The 16,217-nt window shown below is 59.4% G+C and overlaps 1 protein-coding gene across 1 annotated transcript; it reads right to left on the reverse strand.

Annotated features, from left to right (window-relative positions):
* Window positions 1–35: 35 nt before the first annotated feature.
* TMEM179 (transmembrane protein 179) lies at window positions 36–13,567 on the reverse strand. Its single transcript, XM_014854431.3, has 4 exons — window positions 13,118–13,567; window positions 5,785–5,922; window positions 4,235–4,313; window positions 36–2,776 (listed from the first exon to the last, which is right to left on the reverse strand). The coding sequence occupies exons 1-4, from the start codon at window positions 13,420–13,422 to the stop codon at window positions 2,597–2,599; spliced, it is 702 nt and encodes a 233-aa protein (XP_014709917.2). The 5' UTR covers window positions 13,423–13,567; the 3' UTR covers window positions 36–2,596.
* Between the last annotated feature and the right edge of the window lie 2,650 nt (window positions 13,568–16,217).

The raw sequence follows: 16,217 nt of genomic DNA on the forward strand, positions 1-16,217 counted from the left end.
GGGACGGAGGAGGGCAGGCAAAGACAAACGCACCTGAGTCGTCCTGGCCGCAGCAGAGGCACAGGTGTTTTTGGTTTTATTTTGACTTTGAGAAATAGACACATTTAGGTTTAAGGATCTTTACTTTCAGTTCAGCCAGAAGTAGAATTAAAACAGGTATGTCGGTCATCAAACAGCAGCTGGAGAAGCAGGGTGTTATAGGAGCCAGCTGGCGGAGACGCACCTCAGGAGCCCCAGGGCCGCGCCTGCCCTCCTGCCTGTCCCGCCCACCGAGGGGCCCTCCCCTGCCCAGGGCAAGGGCACACAGCTCCTGTCCCAACGCCCCCACCCTCGGCCCCGATATCCCTTTCCTGGGAGCTCCGGGGACATGGATGTCTGTGGGTGCGGCCGGCCTGAGACATGCCTGTGTGTCAGCAACAGCCCCCTCTGCGGGTGACCCCTGTAGGCACGTGGACACAGGTCTCTGCTCACCTGACGGAGGGGGGCTGCCCCCACCAGCTCCGGGCAATCCACGAGTGGCAGCTGCCAAGGGCAGACCCAAACCTTTGGCAGACCCTCGGCTCCAGAAGCCACGTCCTGCCCTGCTCCTGCTCCTGGGGCCCAGCGGCTGCTGCCCGATTGGGGAACCAGGTGGAGCCACTCCACCTTCTGCTAGGAACAGGCAAGGAGCTCTGGGGGCCTGGAAGCGTCTCAGGGCCGGTGGATCAGGGCTGGTGTGTGGGGCCTCGGGTTCTGTCGAAACACCCCCCAAAGCCCCAGCTGCCCTGCCTGGAACTCTCGGCCAGGCCCAGGGCCAGAACGCCTCTGAGACTCGAGAAGCCTCAGTCGGTCCCCTGCCCTGACCTCTCCCCGGGACAGGCGCTGGCTGATCATCAGCCTTATGGGGCCCTGCCAGCCTCGCTCCCCGGGCCCAGCTGTCGCCCCACCTGGCACCTCAACCCAGGCCCAGATCCATGGCTCTGGAGGCCCCCATTTGGGGGACCAAGCCAGCCGCTGACAGCAAGAGCCACGTGGGGACGTGGGGGGCCAGGGCTCTCCCTTCACAAGGCGGGGGCAGGGAAGGGGCCCACAGCAGAGGGAGGAAACTGCAGCTCCAGGCCCACCAGGGAAACTAACTGCTTGCTGAGCCTGGGGACGCTGGGGTCTGCTCTCACACCTCGGCTGCCCGGCTCCTGGAGGAACAGAGCACGTGTGGAGGTGCCAAAGCCAGGGAGCCCCTCGAGGGGTGTTCACAGCCCAGCAGCCCCCACCCAGGTTCCGTGTTCCTGAGCTCCGGGGTCCCCTGGCTCCTCCACCAGCCGCGATGGGGTGGATCATGCCCTCTGGGGCCTTGGTGAGCGGACTCCTCCCCTGGGTGGGCCCCCGTCCCAGAGGATGAGGTCGGAGGAGCTGACAACACACGGCTGTCCTCACGGCTCCAGTCTCGGTCCACGCCTCCTGGGCACGCACACGCATGCTCACACACTCACACACTTTTGTAAGTGTACACTCACACTCCTGCTTGCACACTCACACTTGCAGTCATACACTTATATTTACACGCACCTTCCCAGGCAGACTCACACGCACACTCACACGCTCGTATGCATGCACGTGCATCATACGATACGCACAATTATCACACACACATCCACACCCTCACGTGCACTCACACACACAGACACCTGCGGTGGCACCTGGCCCTATGGCTCCCTCCCTTCGAGTCGCTGCCCCCAGGAGCCCATGTCTCCGCTTCCAGCCAAGCACAGGCCCAGCCTACACACAGTGAGACAAACGCTGGGGCGCAGGGGCCTCTCCGAGCCAGGCCACACGGGGATACCCCCCAAGTCCTGCAGCAGGGAACAGAGGGGACCACCACTGTGGCCACTCCCAGGATGCCCACACAACCACCTGCTGACTCCAGGTCTCGCCACTGTCCCTGCCATCGGATGCTGAGACAGGCCTGGCCACATGGGGCCTAGAACAGGAGCAGGGGGGACTCAGCTCTGGGGGGCCGCCCCGGGCCAGAAGGCGGGGAGCACACGTGAGCTCCTTCCCCCACTCGACCCTCTGCGCCCAGGTCACGGGATTCCCGCCCCACACACTGCTCAGGAGCGAGTGACCAGAGTGGCATGTGGCCATCACGGGCTGATGGGGTCACTCTGGGGACACGCCCTGCTACCATGGAATCGTGCATGGGGTCACACCTGGGCAAGCTGGCCTGGAGACGGCATCCGGCCAAGGCCCAGGGGCACACCGTGGACCACCAGAGGGGTCCAAGGCCAGAGGAATCTGAGAGGCTGGACATCTTTCCACCAGGCTCACCTGGCCAGTCCCACTCCCAGGTGTGTCGTGCCTGCATGAAGCCTGGAAGAGGCCCTGAAGCCCCAGGTCTCTCTGTGCCGTCCCTGGCTGAGGGCTAGCCCTCACCCCACGCAGCTGCCATGCTCATGGTGGGAAGGGGCGCTCGGTGAGCGGTCATTCACTACACAGTGCCGAGGGGAGGCATGCAAGGCTGAGGGGCCGGGTGGGGGCCCAGGCAGAGCCCCCGGCCACTCCCCCAGGACGGGCCATGTGCCCCGGGCAGGGGGCGCGTCTGGGGGCCCGGCTCCTCCGCCTAGATGACGGCGCTCTTCTCCTCCTGGAAGGAGGCGCGGTGGGCCGGCCTGGCCAGCAGCAGCTCCTTCTCGTGGACCAGGTTGTCCAGCAGGTCCTCCTGGCGGTAGTTGTGGTAAACCTTCAGGAAGGCCAGGATGGTGATGGCCAGCCAGGCCAGCCACGAGGCCCAGAGGCCAAACTGCAGAGGGCAGAGGGCAGAGTCAGCGGGCCGCCCACACGCAGCGTCCACAGCCCTGTGCACCCGCCCCCTTCCCGGGGAAAAGGACGGGATCCGCCGGGAAGGGAACAAGGGCACTTCCTTCCTCATCAGTCATCAGTTCCCGGCATCTGGCAGCCCCTCCAAACCCTGAGCTGTGCAAATGCTTTGGGGAGCTCTGCCCTCCCCCGCCCGAGGCTGGGGTCCCCTCGGGAGGGCAGGGGCTGGGGCAGCTGGGGCCGCTCAGCTCCCTGGAGAACTCGTCAACACTGGAGCCTCCTCTGATCTCTGGAATAAGTTGACCTTTCTCTGCTGTTTGCAAACAGTTGAAGGAGAAACCGTCTAATCAGAGCCAGGCCTGAGCCGCCCCAAACAGAGGCTCCTTTGAGGGTCCTCGTCAGATGCAGCTCCCACCTTCCTGGATCTAATTGGCGCAAATTAGGCCTGAGGCATTTTCCACTAAATTTGTGTGAAGGTGTCTGTGGCAGTGTCTGCCCATCTCAGCAGAGAACCCTCGGAGGCACCCAACGTCCAGCCCCGCCCCACTCCCCGAGGCCCCCTCACCACAGTGAGAGTCCTCAGACTGGCCGCTGGACAACATGGGCCTCGGGAGCCCAGTCTGGGGTGCAGAAGTGGGGCCTGGGTGCCAGTGAATCCCGCCTGGTGCTGGAAGGAGCCACCTCCCATGGGGCGCCCCCTCATCAGGTCATCAGTGTCACCCCCCAGGGCACAGATGCAGATTTTGAGGGACAGGCCCTCGCTGACCACCAGCATGTCCCGGCATGCCTGTGTTCCAGCAAATGGGGTCCCCAGAGTTGCACCAAGGTCTCCTGGAGGGCAGGGGACACAGCTAATACAGGGCGGGGGGGGAGGAGGGTCTCCCCCACACAGTGATTGTAGGGGGGCTCCCCCAAATTCGCAGGCCAGAGCCCCTTGCACCCTTCCTCAGACACCACCCCAGCCTCCTCCAGCTAGCGAACAACCCCGAGCCCCCCAGCATTTGTCTGAGGGCGCCTGCTTGGCGCCGGGACCAGATCCAAGCTCCTTGCCCTGGCAGACCCAGGACGATGCCCAGTTACGTGTCCAGCAGCACCCTGCAGGGAGCCACTCCCTCACTCCCCTGGGCCTCTTCACTTCTGCAGTTTGCACATGCAGTTCCCACCTCCTAGGACACCCTGCACCCTGCCCCTCCCCACATCCACCTGCAAAAATCCTGCTCAGTCTCCAAGATCCAGCCCTCCCGCCCCCTCCTCCAGGGAGCCTTCCCAACGGCTCCTGCAGCGTAGCGCTCACTCAGCTGTGTCTCCTCCGCCTGGCACCATCCTTAACTGCAGTTTCCTCCCCTGGACAGGTGAGGAGGTGGGCTGTGCTCTCAGTTCAGCAGTAAACAGCCCCTCCCCAACCACACGCACCTCCCTTCCCGTCTGGAACCCCGCCTACCTGGGCAATCGCAAACTGATCGTAGAAGGCAGAGTTGTCCACATTCAGCTCCAAGTCGATGTCCTGGAGCTCTTCGCAGCTAAAACGGCAAGACGCAGGGGTGGAAGGTCACTGCTAGGCCACCAAGCACAGGAAGCAGCGGGTATCACCCCCAAACGGTGAAGGTGCTGTCCCCAGGTGGGGCAGACGGGAGCCCCCATGCTTGTCTGTGAGCAAGGAACCTGCAGCCCCAGCCCCAGCCTGGCCGTGGATGGGGGAGCCCAACGCCGGCCTCTGCTCTCCTGCAGACTCCACCCCTGGCCCCCACCGCAGGGTCACTGGCTCCAGAGCAGGGGGTGCCGGCCGCTGCTTCCAGCCCCTCGGTCCCCAGACTGATTTGCACGGCAGTCCTGGCATGTGCCTCAGGGGCTCCACGGGGCAGCACAGGCCAACGCTGACCAGCAAAGCCTAGATGAGGGCCACAAACACTGTCAGTGGGGGCTGGGCCAGGCCTGGCCTCAGAGGCCGGCAGAAGGAGGCCCAGGGGCCCAGGCACACCCTGGGGGGCTGGAGGATGGGATGGGGGGCAGGAACCAGTGTTTGTGGGGGAGAGACTGTGGGTGTCCAGTCCAGGGGCCTGCCCTCACTCTGAGGCCTCTCCGAGGCGAGGGAGAGGGGGCCTGGGGGCGGGAGAGCTCAGCTCAGCATGGGCAAGACCTCACCCACCACAGAGGGCTGCCCTGCTGTGGACCCTGAAGGAGTCACCCACCCGGGGTACTCAAACTTTGCCCTGGGGTGCGCCCAGGGAGCCCCGGGGGAAGGCACAGGATAGGCGGGCAGATGCCCCCCACTTCGGCTCTTGCATCCTTTTTACACATTGGGTTCCAGGTCTGATGTGGCTTCAAGAAAGAATCCGGAGCCTCTGGGAGAGGTGACCCCGGGGTCCCTGCCTTCCCAGGGCCCTGGCCTGGGGCTCAGGACAACACCCGTTAGGGCTGGGCAGCAGGCATTCCCATTCTGAGGGTCAGGCGGTCACCATGCTCCGCCCTGGGACCCCCCCATGCCAGACCCTGCCCCCTGCTCTGGGCCCCGGCCTCCATCCCCGACTCCTCACCATCACCCTCACCTCCACCATGTCACAAGCCCCCAGGACTAAAGCCTCTGATTGCCACGCCCGGCCTGGGCCTCTGCCTCCACAGGGCAAGGTCTCCAGGACCTTCGGCTGTGTGGCCATATCTAGCCTTCCGGGACCTGCTGCCCACCCTGCGACATCCTGTCATCCAACCTTGTGACAATGACCGGGCGGCTGGAATCTCTGACCTCCTGGGCCTCCACTCCCACCCCAGATCCACCCCTAGGGTGTGCGGAGGGCCTGCCCGAGTATGAAGCTGCCGGCTCCCCGAACTGGGAAGAGGGTATCGACGTGGAGGGAGGGGGTCTGAGGGCAAGAGCCGGCCGTGTGAGCACAGGCAGGGGCACCTGTGGGAGGAGCAGAGCTGCGGGCTTGGGATGGGATCCAGCCACGAAGACGCCGACCAGGGAGCAGTGGGGGTGGGGGTCCCAGGGCACACCTGTGGGGCACGGTCCCCTTCTCCGTGATGGCATCGCACCACATGGTGAAGCCCACGCTCACGATGGTGCTGGCGATGAAGACGAGGAAGACCACGGAGGCGCTGACCAGGAGGTTCAGGAAGGCGTAGAGGAAGGAGCTGCGTGCAAGGACGGAGAGAGTCACTGAGCGCCACCACCGCCGCGGTCCGTGCACCCCCTGCAGAGCCAGGTGACAGTGGGCGGGGCAGCCCTCAGACCTTGGGTTTCCAGCCAGCGTCTGGGCCCCGGATGCGGGGATGGGCCCAGCGGGGCCACCAGGGGCCGCTTCTCCGTCCTGCGGCTGTCCCTCACCCCACAGACCACGTGCTGGGCCCGGGCTGCCCACGCCATCCTCCCAAAGACCCAGGAGTGGGAACCACTGTCACCACGTCTTATAGAGGAGGCGAGGCCAAGATTCAACCCAGGTTCAAAGCCTTGGAATCAGCACATGTGCCGAAAGGCAGGACGTCCTTTCAAGGCCCTTCACCACGCGGTCACCTACCAAGGCCATGTACCCACACGGTCATCAACACAGCCGGCCTGGACCCGTGTCAGGGGCTTGCCGCACGACCCTGCTCTGATTCCTCCACTGAAACCTGAAAGCCAAGCTGTGAGCGGGACGGCGGGTGGGGAAGCAAGAGGCCGTGGGGACGGAGCAAGCTCAGGGCTGGCCGCACAGCCCCATGGGGTGAGGGCCTCCCCAGGTGCACACAGGCATGGCCCCACTGGGCTTTCAGAGGGAGTCAGCATGTGCTCTGACGACAATGGGGCAGGTGGTGGGAAGAGCCCACCAGACTCTCCTGCCCCTCCCGCAGCCTCCACCCTCCCACCATCTCTGAGCTGCCCCCTGGGATTCAGAGTCCTGCACATGGGCCTGGGGTTGGGGGACCCTGAGGCTGTGGGGGCTGGGGACACAGGGACAGCAGCCCCGCCCCCTCTGACCCACGGCAGTTCTGATGTGAACATCAGTGCCGTCAGCACGATCTGAGGGAGAAGATCCACCCGCACTGGCTTCCCGGCCAACGTTTACTGAACAAGGTCTCAGTCAGCCGGAAGAACATCAGAGTGACTGCCCTCGGACGGAGTGACTACAGAGCAGAGGTCGATGCCCGCTCTTTCATTCATTCACTAGACAAGCACTTTCAGGCACCCGCCCCCCCATGCTGGGCCCTGAGGACAAAGAGAGAAGAAGGCTGCAGTCCTGGCCCCAGGAGGCGCCTCTGCCGATGGGCAGACGATTAACCGAGGTCACCGTGCCCAACTCGAAGCCTGCATCACCAAGCCACTTTACAACAGCTAGAACTCTCCGCATCTCTGGGGAAAGATCCACAGGGCTGTCGTCGACGGGCCGTTCCCCGGCCTCATGGCTGCATAGACAACAGCACCAGCCCACAGGGCTGGAACCTCCCAGAGCCTCCAAGGAGAGCAAGGCAACAGAACTGGGTTTAAAACAGAGCTGCAGAGGCTGGCCTGGTGGTGGAGTGGTTAAGTTCGTGCTCTCTGCTTCGGTGGCCCAGGGTTTGTGGGTTCAGATCCCAGGTGCAGACCTAGCACTGCTCTTCAGGCCATGCTGTGGTGGCATCCCACTCACATACAAAATAGAGGAAGATTAGCAACAGATGTTAGCTCAGGGCCAATCTTCCTTGCCAAAAAAAAAAAAAAAAGCCAGGCTGCAACCCCAGCAACACCAAAAAGGCAGAGAGATGGGCTGGCTGGCATGCTTGCCTGTTCACATGGGAGGCTCTGCACCCAGTGTCGAGGCACCCTCCTTGACACCCTCAGCTGGGTGAGCCACTTGCTTCCGGCTGGGACCCTGACAGACAGAATTCTGAACTGCAAAGTGCATCTGGCCCTGGGGGCTCTGAATAAGGGGTGGGGACTATAGCTATGAAGAGGGGTACATTATAGCCCACTCCACTCCCAGGCCAAGCTAGATGCCAAACCCAGCCCGCCCCTTGGTCAGCTGTCTGACCTTCAGCAAGTCCCTCTCTGGGCCTCAATCTCTCTCTCTCTAAACTGGATAGTCAGAGCCCCACCCCCCCCCCCCGCACTGGGTACCTGTGGAAACCGAGGGAGCTGATGTGGGTAAAGGACCGAGAGCGGGAGGTGCCAGGGGTGCTCATGAGCACACACTCCCTCTGCAGGATGGACTCAGCCCATCGTCCAAGCCAGGAAGAGGCTCGCTGCTCTCGAGCCCCATGCTGGGTGTGCTTGGAGCTCTGTGCACAGGGCCCACATCGCCACAGCAGACGGGGATGGAGAACCAGCCCCCCACAGGAAGCGGGGTTGGAGAAGCCGCTGGAACCAGATGCTGGAACCACAAGCCTGGAGACTGTGGTGTGGGGCCCAGCTGTGCCCCCGTGGGGCAGCGCGGGGCTGGGCAGGTTCAGGGGTCAGGGGAGGTCCCACCCACTGGAGCCCCCTTCCCGCGAGCTTGTGCTCCAAGGGAAGCAGGAGGTTACCCAGAGCCTACACTCCTGGCATCTCAACATCGGATGGCCACTCCACTCCAGGAAAGAACATGGTGGTCCTGGGGGGCCAGGGACGAGCGTCCTCAGGCTGAGCAAAGCAGCAGCCTGACCTCAGCACAAAGGCCAGCTCGCCGGGACAGCCGGTTCCCTAGGTGCCCTCCCCCTGCTGACATTCTCCTAGGTCCAGCAGGTGCCCGGGGTCTCCAGACCTGCCAGCTGCCGGCCCAGGGGACCTCCCTGGGGGAGGGATGGCCAGGGCGCAGACAGCTGGCCAGGCAGGGCCGACGACCCAGCGTCAGATCCTGCCCCACGTCTGTACCGAGTTCTAGAGAGTCACACGCGGCTCTTCATGCCCTCCTTGGCCGGAAGCATCCTCAGGGAACCCTAGCACAGCGGGCCTGAGCCACAGCCGAGCCATCGGAAGCTGCCCCTCCCGCCTCTGAGGGCGGTTTACAACACAGCCTCCCACTGTCTGGAGACCCCAGACTCTCCAGCCACATCCCTATTAAATGAGCACGATTTGGGGGTCTCCTCCCACAACCAGAACACAGAGTCCCCATCGCACAAGAAAGGGAAGGGCTCCACGCTGGGGTCACCCCTGGCCAAGCCTCCTCCGACTCCTCTCACCCATTTCTGGTCAGTTCCCTTGGAACCTGCTGGAGCCCTACAGATGTGTGAAGAATTCAGGTGTGTCCAGAGCCTCACTTGGCCCCAGTCCCCCAGAATTTACAATGTTGCCCCCCCCATACCCCTCCCCAAGGGCTGGCCAGGGAGCGGTCAGGGATGGGGCTGGCACACACAGGGTTAACTCCATCTTTCTCGGGCCTCTCAGGGTGCCTGGAGTAGATGTGCCGTCTCCATGGTGACAGCTATCCCGGGAAGCCCTGGGAGCGATTTGCAGGTTGAGGGACATGTGTGGGCAGGCAGATGGGTTGTTTTAACCCAGTGCTCCCCAGCCGTCAATCACAAACCACTGCCACCTGGATGCTCAAAGGGCTCCCACGCTGACAAAGCTGCCCAGGCCCTCAGGCCGAGGCTCACCGTCAGCCTGTCCATCTGCCCTGAAACGGCCAGCGCCCCAGGAAGCCACAGGTGCCCCTGATTCACTTGCTCATTCCTGCAGTCCGCAACCAAGCTGACAGCCCTGCGCAAAAAAGCTGCCCCCAGGCCCCCAGCCCTTCACTCTCCTGGGCACAAGCTGTCAGGGTCCCCACTTTGCACAGAGACACCCCTGCGTGAGGAGGGAGCTGGCACCACGGTCAGGGCCTGACGACCAGCTCACTTCACACAGACCAGAGGGTAGGGCTCTGCCGCCCGTGCTGGTGGGAGGGGTGCCAGCGGAAGGTGTCTCAGCAGGGGTCCTGTGTGGTCTCTGAAGTCAGACTCTGGTCTTAAGAGAATTTGTGTGCACACTAACCCTAGGCAGGCAGGGCCCTCTGGGAACCCAAGTCGGACGGGGGCAGTGACATCCTCAGTGGGCCGGACATCTAGGGGCCAGCAGTGGCCTGAGGGCCCTCATCCATCACACAGTCTCCCTCGAACTGCCCCTCTCGGCCTCCTGGCGTTCCTGATCCCCTTGCTGACCCAGCACCTGCTCGCCTGGTCTACGTGGCTTGACCAACAACTGAGTTGAAATTGGCTTCTCCAGGTTGACCAGCTTGCCTGTGACTGGACAAGGCAGACTCAGCCTTCCCAGTCTTGAAGACCCAGCACTTGCTGACACAGCGAGCCCAGAGGACTGACCAGATGGTGAATCTGCAGAGATACCAGGGCCAGGTGAGTGGCTGTGAAGCAGCAGATCCCAGAAGGCAAGCCTCTTTCTGTCATTCATTCAACAAACACTAATTCGATGACTCCTGTGCACCATGCCCTGTGCTCAGCCCCAAGCATACAGAGATGAACAGGGCACACGCCTGCCTTGTGTTCATCCAGGCCAGGGTCCCCTCAGATGGAGAGCCATGGCCTGCATATCCATGCGAGGTTTGATCCAGTCCTACAACCAGAACTAAGATGAAGGTTGACCCTCGACAGACACCATCACTGCTGCCTGGCTGCCAACTGGCTTGTGCAGTGGGCAAAGTGGGGGCAGGTGGCTGCCCAACCATCTGGCCTTGGCCAATAATGCCTGATGGCCGAGAAGGACATTATGTACCAGATGTCCCTGGAGAAGAGAAGGCTGGCTCCAGCCTTGCCCACCAGTGATCGAAGCCTGGACAGAGGTCCCTGGTGGTAGGACAGGTGAGTATCTAGAACTGACACAAAGGGGCAGAAGACCCAAAAGTGCTCCTCCAACCAGGCCACATCAACAGGAGCATGAGCTCCCTCTGTCCTCAGGGGACAAGCACAATGAAGGAGCACGGAAACTCCCCACGCCTCAGCTTTCTGTGTTTAAAATGGGGTGGCAGTGGCAGTTTCACAGAGCTGATGGACACCTTGAATGAGATGACAAGGGACAGGGGCTGCTGTTACAGCATTCCCTAGGCGTGCTGCCCAATTTGTGTGAAATAGGTGACCCTCCACAATCTGGATTCCTCTCTTGCAGGTTCTGGGGTTCTTAGCTACCCCTGCCCTGCTCCCAGCCTCTGGTGGTTGCCCAGCCTCTGGTGGTCTCCCAGCCTCTGGTGGTCTCTCCCAGCCTCTGGTGGTCTCCAAGCCTCTGGTGGTCTCCCAGCCTCTGACTGTCTCTCCAGCCTCTGATGGTCTCTCTCTTGACTCTGAAATCTCACATCACTCAGAGCCACACAGGCTGGGCCCCACCTGGAGAGCTTCTTTCATGTCCCCCTTGGCTAGACTCTGAACACCTGGAGGCCACTTGTCCTGTAGGGACACCCAGGAAGCTGGAATGATGGGCATGAGCTGATGGCTGAACTGTGGCCCCCACACGGCCTTTGCCCAGTGCCCTCGGCTTCCCAGACTGAAAGGACCTCCACCTGCTGACCATCCCGTCGTCCTTCTCAGACCCACTCTCATACTCAGAGACACTTCTCCTGCCCCTACTTGCCCTGGGGACACTGACTGGGTCAACAGCCGGCTTGGCAACGTGGGGGCTGAAGACGGGACACCAGCCATTGAGTGGGATGGGGAAGGAGGAGGGACATGCAGGACACCACCCTGGGACTGGCCTGAGCTCACACTGGGCAGAGCCCCAGCCCCATAGCACCTGGCGGTCCCCAGGCTGATACACAGCTTGTTGCAGACCCAAATCCAGAACCTTCATCTCATGGGTTGAATCGTGTCCCCTAAAAACATATGTCCAAGTCTTAACTCCCAAACCTGTGAATGTGACCTCACTCGGAAATAGTGTCTTTGTGGGTGTCATTAAGCTAAAGCTCTCAGGATGAGGTCATCCTGGATGTAGGGATGACCTAAACCCAATGACTAGAGTCTTTATAGAAAGAGGGGAAGAGACAGAGAGGAGAAGCCATGTGGACATGGAGACAGATCGGAGTAGGAAGGCCCCAAGCCCAGGAACGTGCAGGGTTGCTGGTGGGCAGCAGAAGCTAGGAAGAGGCCCAGAAAGGATTCTCCAGCCAGAGGGAACCAACCCAAGGTGCCGACAGACACCTTGATTTTGGACTCTGGCCTCCAGAACTAAGGGGGAATAAATCGTTTTAAGCCCCCAGTGTGTGGTCCTTTGTTACAGCCAGCAGCCCCAGGAAACCCACACACGTGGTTGGTGAGATGCCACCCCTCCTCCAGGTGTCCTCACCTCTGCACAGCCCTGGCTGTCCCCATCTCTTCAACATGCAGCCACTCCTCTTCCTGTCTATGGCCCCTCTTTCCACGCCAGTGCCAAGCTGAGGGCCCTCAGGAGTCCCTGCCAGCCCTCCTCTGCCCACTCACACCCTTACAGCTCCCAGCTTATCTCTCACCTCCCCAAAAGAAGTGGAAAGCCACCAACAACTGCCAACAAATGATGGATGGGGTGAAGGTGGGGGCAGAGTTTGGGAGAGGGCCTGGATTTCCCCGGTGCATGTCAGGGCAGGTGATGGGCGGGAGTGGCTCCCAGGACCTCTGCAGGAGCCCTGGGCTGCTGGGGGCAGAGTAGTCCATTGCCAGGAGCGTGGGTGGGTCCGCAGAGAGCCCCAGAGGGTGGAGGCCCATGGAGAGCTACTGGTTGAGGACCCCATCCCAGATGAACCACGTTCCACTCGCTCCCAGGATGGTGCCAGGGCAGGAAAGGTGAACTGGAAAATGGAGTCCAGGGGAAGGGGGCTTGTAAGGACAAACCAGGGCCCTCCCACACCTGCTGCACACCCCAGCAAGGTCTGAGCGCTAGCGCTGGGCCTCGAGGGGCTTCCCTTCCGCTTTCCTCTGCAGTCACCCTTCCCAGGACGATGGGGATGAGGGCGGGATCCCCGGTACGCCTTGTCGGTCAGTGGCCGGCCTGGTCCCTTCCCTGGTCCACCCGAGCAGGCCGCAGGGCCCAGACCGGGTTGGCAGCTGTCCTCGGTGCTGACGGGTGTGGGCCCGCTGAGCCAGGGAGGGAGGGAGGCCCAGGTCTGCCCCGCGATGACGGTGCAACATTTGAACCCCAGGGGCGGGGGTGGTGAACGCGCGGAAGCGGGAGGTGATGCGCACTTGTGGAGGGAAGCACTGGCCTTGTACGGAGGACGGATGATCGCCATGGTCCCTGGGTTCTGCGTGTAGACAAAGGGCAGTTTGTGTGGAAGTGGTGAGGGCCCAGGGTTGATATTTCCGGGCCTCTGAACTCCTGGGCAGATAGAGAGACTCGTTCCTTGGCGAAGGAGAGCCTGGGGGCGCTGTGGGCACGGAAGCGGTACCGTGCCCGGGGTGGAGGCTGCGTCTGTCGGCGCAGGGCGGCCGCGAGGCCCTCACTTACCCCTCGTGTCCCTTGCAGAGGAAGAAGAGCGTGCGCCAGGCGTGCGCGGCGGCGAGCAGTAGCGAGAGGAGGCTGGCGAGCAGGCTGAAGCGGCAGGCGGCCGGCGGGCCCCACTCCTGCACGGTGAAGCGCTCGCGCTCCTGCACCGTCAGGTTGGCGCTCAGCCACATGCCCTCGGTGAAGAGCAGGCAGCGGCCGCGGAAGTCGTGGCCGTTCTCGGACAGCGGCACCACCACCACGAAGCTGAACAGGAAGGCCAGGAAGTAGCAGACGCACTGAGCGAAGAGGAAATTGTTGAGCGCCATGGCGGGGCCAGGAGGGTCGAGGAAGGGGCCGGAGGAGGCCGCGGGGCCGGGCCGGCGGCGCGGGGCGAAGGGCGCGAGCCGGGAGCGGGGGCCGCCGGAGTCTCCGGGCGCCGCGCGCAGGCCGGGCCGAGGCCGCGCGGGAGGCTGCGCAGTGGCGGCGCCGGCGGGTCCTGCGCGCCCCACCCGGGACGCGTGCGCACGGGCCGAGCGCGGGCCGCGCCTGCGGTCAGCACCACGGACAGCTCCTGGCGGGCGCGGGGCGAGGCAGGGAGCAAAGAGGGAGAGTGGGTGGGCGCGGGCCACGCTGGAGAAAGGGTGCACCGATGGAGACGCGGAATGGAAACTGGGAGAGGTAGAACGGGAGGACTGCTGGGTCGGCTTATCGAGACCGTTCTCTCTGTGCCATCAACGGCACCAGGAGCTACCTGTGTGGGCCTCACGTAGGCTGGTGGTGTCCCTAGTTCCCCATTAGCGTGAAGGAAAGGAGGATAAGAGAGAGGGGAGCACGTGTCCGGAGGGACGTGTCCAAGGTGCCTATAGTGAGGCATGGGAGTGAGGTTTGCAGTCCAGACTGGACTTATTCATTTGAGGAGTCCTGGAGTGCAAAGTATGGGGGAAGGGGCCAGAGAGTGGAAGACGTGGGGTCACTGGGAACCTCACAGAGGTCATCCACGAGAGATCGGGAGGAGGGAGCGGGTCTGTGAGCTATTTGTGCTTCTCCAGCCCCGCACCCTCAGTGGGCACATCTGTTATGCTGCCTGACACAAGTAGGGCCCCGAGGTGATATTTGTAAGATAAATAATGGATGCCCCAAGCACCTCATTAAGACATCTTTTGCTGAGATGGAATCTGCCGATGCATTAATTAATAGAATTAATGCCTTTTCTAGTTCCCTTTAAGACCAAGTCACGTTGAGTCCGATTCCCAGAGTGAGGGAGCCGTAGTATTGCCCCTTCTTAAAGAAACAGCCGAATGGTTTAAAGTTACATCAGCATTTTTGTTGCAGGCGCTAAAAAATCTTTTAGTTTTATTGCAAAACTAATATATGCTCATTTTTAAAGCCAAGCAATATAGATTGGTATAAAATAAAAAGATACATCTCCTTCTCATTTCCCCACCCCCACCCTGCCACAATACCAGGGTGACCACAATTAACGGTCTGGCATCTACTTTCCCACACATGAACACATAAGCACATAAACACAATTTACACAAATCTTCACACTATACATACTGTTCTGCAGGTTGATTCTTTTATTCAACAATATGTCATGAGCATTATTCCCCACTGGCACATATAGATGTATTTTATTCTTCTTAATAACTGCATAACACTCCATAATAATGATGAGTCCACAATTTGCACAACCATTCCTCTTTGGATGGATGGTTAATGTCTTCAGTTTTTGCTATTTCAAATACTGTTGAGTGAACATCCTTGTATATATGTGCTTGTGCACTTGTGCAGGTATTTCTTATAAGAGAAATTCTCAGGAGAGGAATTGCTGGGTCATGAGGTATGCACATTTTAAGTGTTGACGGAAATCGCCATACTGATCTCTAAAAATGTTTTACAAATTTACCCTCATCTCCATGTCACAGACACTCTCTCCAAAACTGAGAAATACCAGTTGTTTTAAATTTTCACATCAGGGGTGTTTCCCTCTGAGGGCTTGGCCAAAACAAAAGAGACCGTAACAATTGAGAGGCAAGTGACCCAATGGGAAAACTACAGAATAAATTGGAGAGATTAAATATCTGCCATTTTAAAAGGCACAGGACTTTGGCATTTTTAGAGATGAGTTGTATTTAACCTTCAAAAGTCAGGGAATTCTCTTGTTACTGAAACAAGTCCAATCTACAGAAAATATAGAAAACTCCAAAATTCATTTTTTAAAAGTCAGCATTGCATTAATGCTAAACCCTTATTAGAATACTGAGGGAAAGAAAGTAACAAGAAATTTCATTTACAAATATTGATGCACAAAATTTCAAAGAAGATATTGGCATATTGAATACAACCCAATGTATTAAGAAAATGCAAACAAATAGAATATATTACAAACGCAAGAACAGCTTACCTTTAGGGAACATATCAGCATTTATTTATTACATCAACAAATAAAGGAGAAAAACCCAAAATTTTTTGTCAAGAGATATATAAAATGTATTTCATACAATTGACTATCTACTCACTTTTTTGTCAATGTAAAATAAGAAAACTATGTAAATATAATAAAGACTACCTTAAAACAACATCAAAAATCTACACCTATTCAAATCAAGACAGGAATTCTCACTATCACAACTATTATTATCATTTGTTTAATGATTCTACCTAATGAAATAAGTCAAGAAAATAAACACAGTATATCTATCAAAGCAAAGAGACAAAATTATGTTTATTGGAGGATAAAATTATTATAAACCTAGTATACTCAAGATACTGTAGAAAAATATTAGAATTTGTTGGGGCCGGCCCGGCGGCACAGCAGTTAAGTGCCCACGTTCCGCTTCAGTGGCCCGGAGTTCACCGGTTCAGATCCCGGCTATGGAGATGGCACAGCTTGGCACACCATGCTGTGGCAGGCGTCCCACATATAAAGTAGAGGAAGATGGGCACGGATGTGAGCTCAGGGCCAGTCTTCCTCAGCAAAAAGAGGAGGATTGGCAGCAGATGTTAGCTCAGGGCTAAACTTCCTCAAAAAAAAAAAAATATATATATATATATTAGAATTTGCAAGAGAATTTTGTAAGATGACTAGATATGAGACAAATACAAAATTCAATAGCCT

This window comes from Equus asinus, chromosome 7 (genome assembly GCF_041296235.1).
Source record: "Equus asinus isolate D_3611 breed Donkey chromosome 7, EquAss-T2T_v2, whole genome shotgun sequence".
NCBI classification, from domain to species: domain Eukaryota; kingdom Metazoa; phylum Chordata; class Mammalia; order Perissodactyla; family Equidae; genus Equus; species Equus asinus.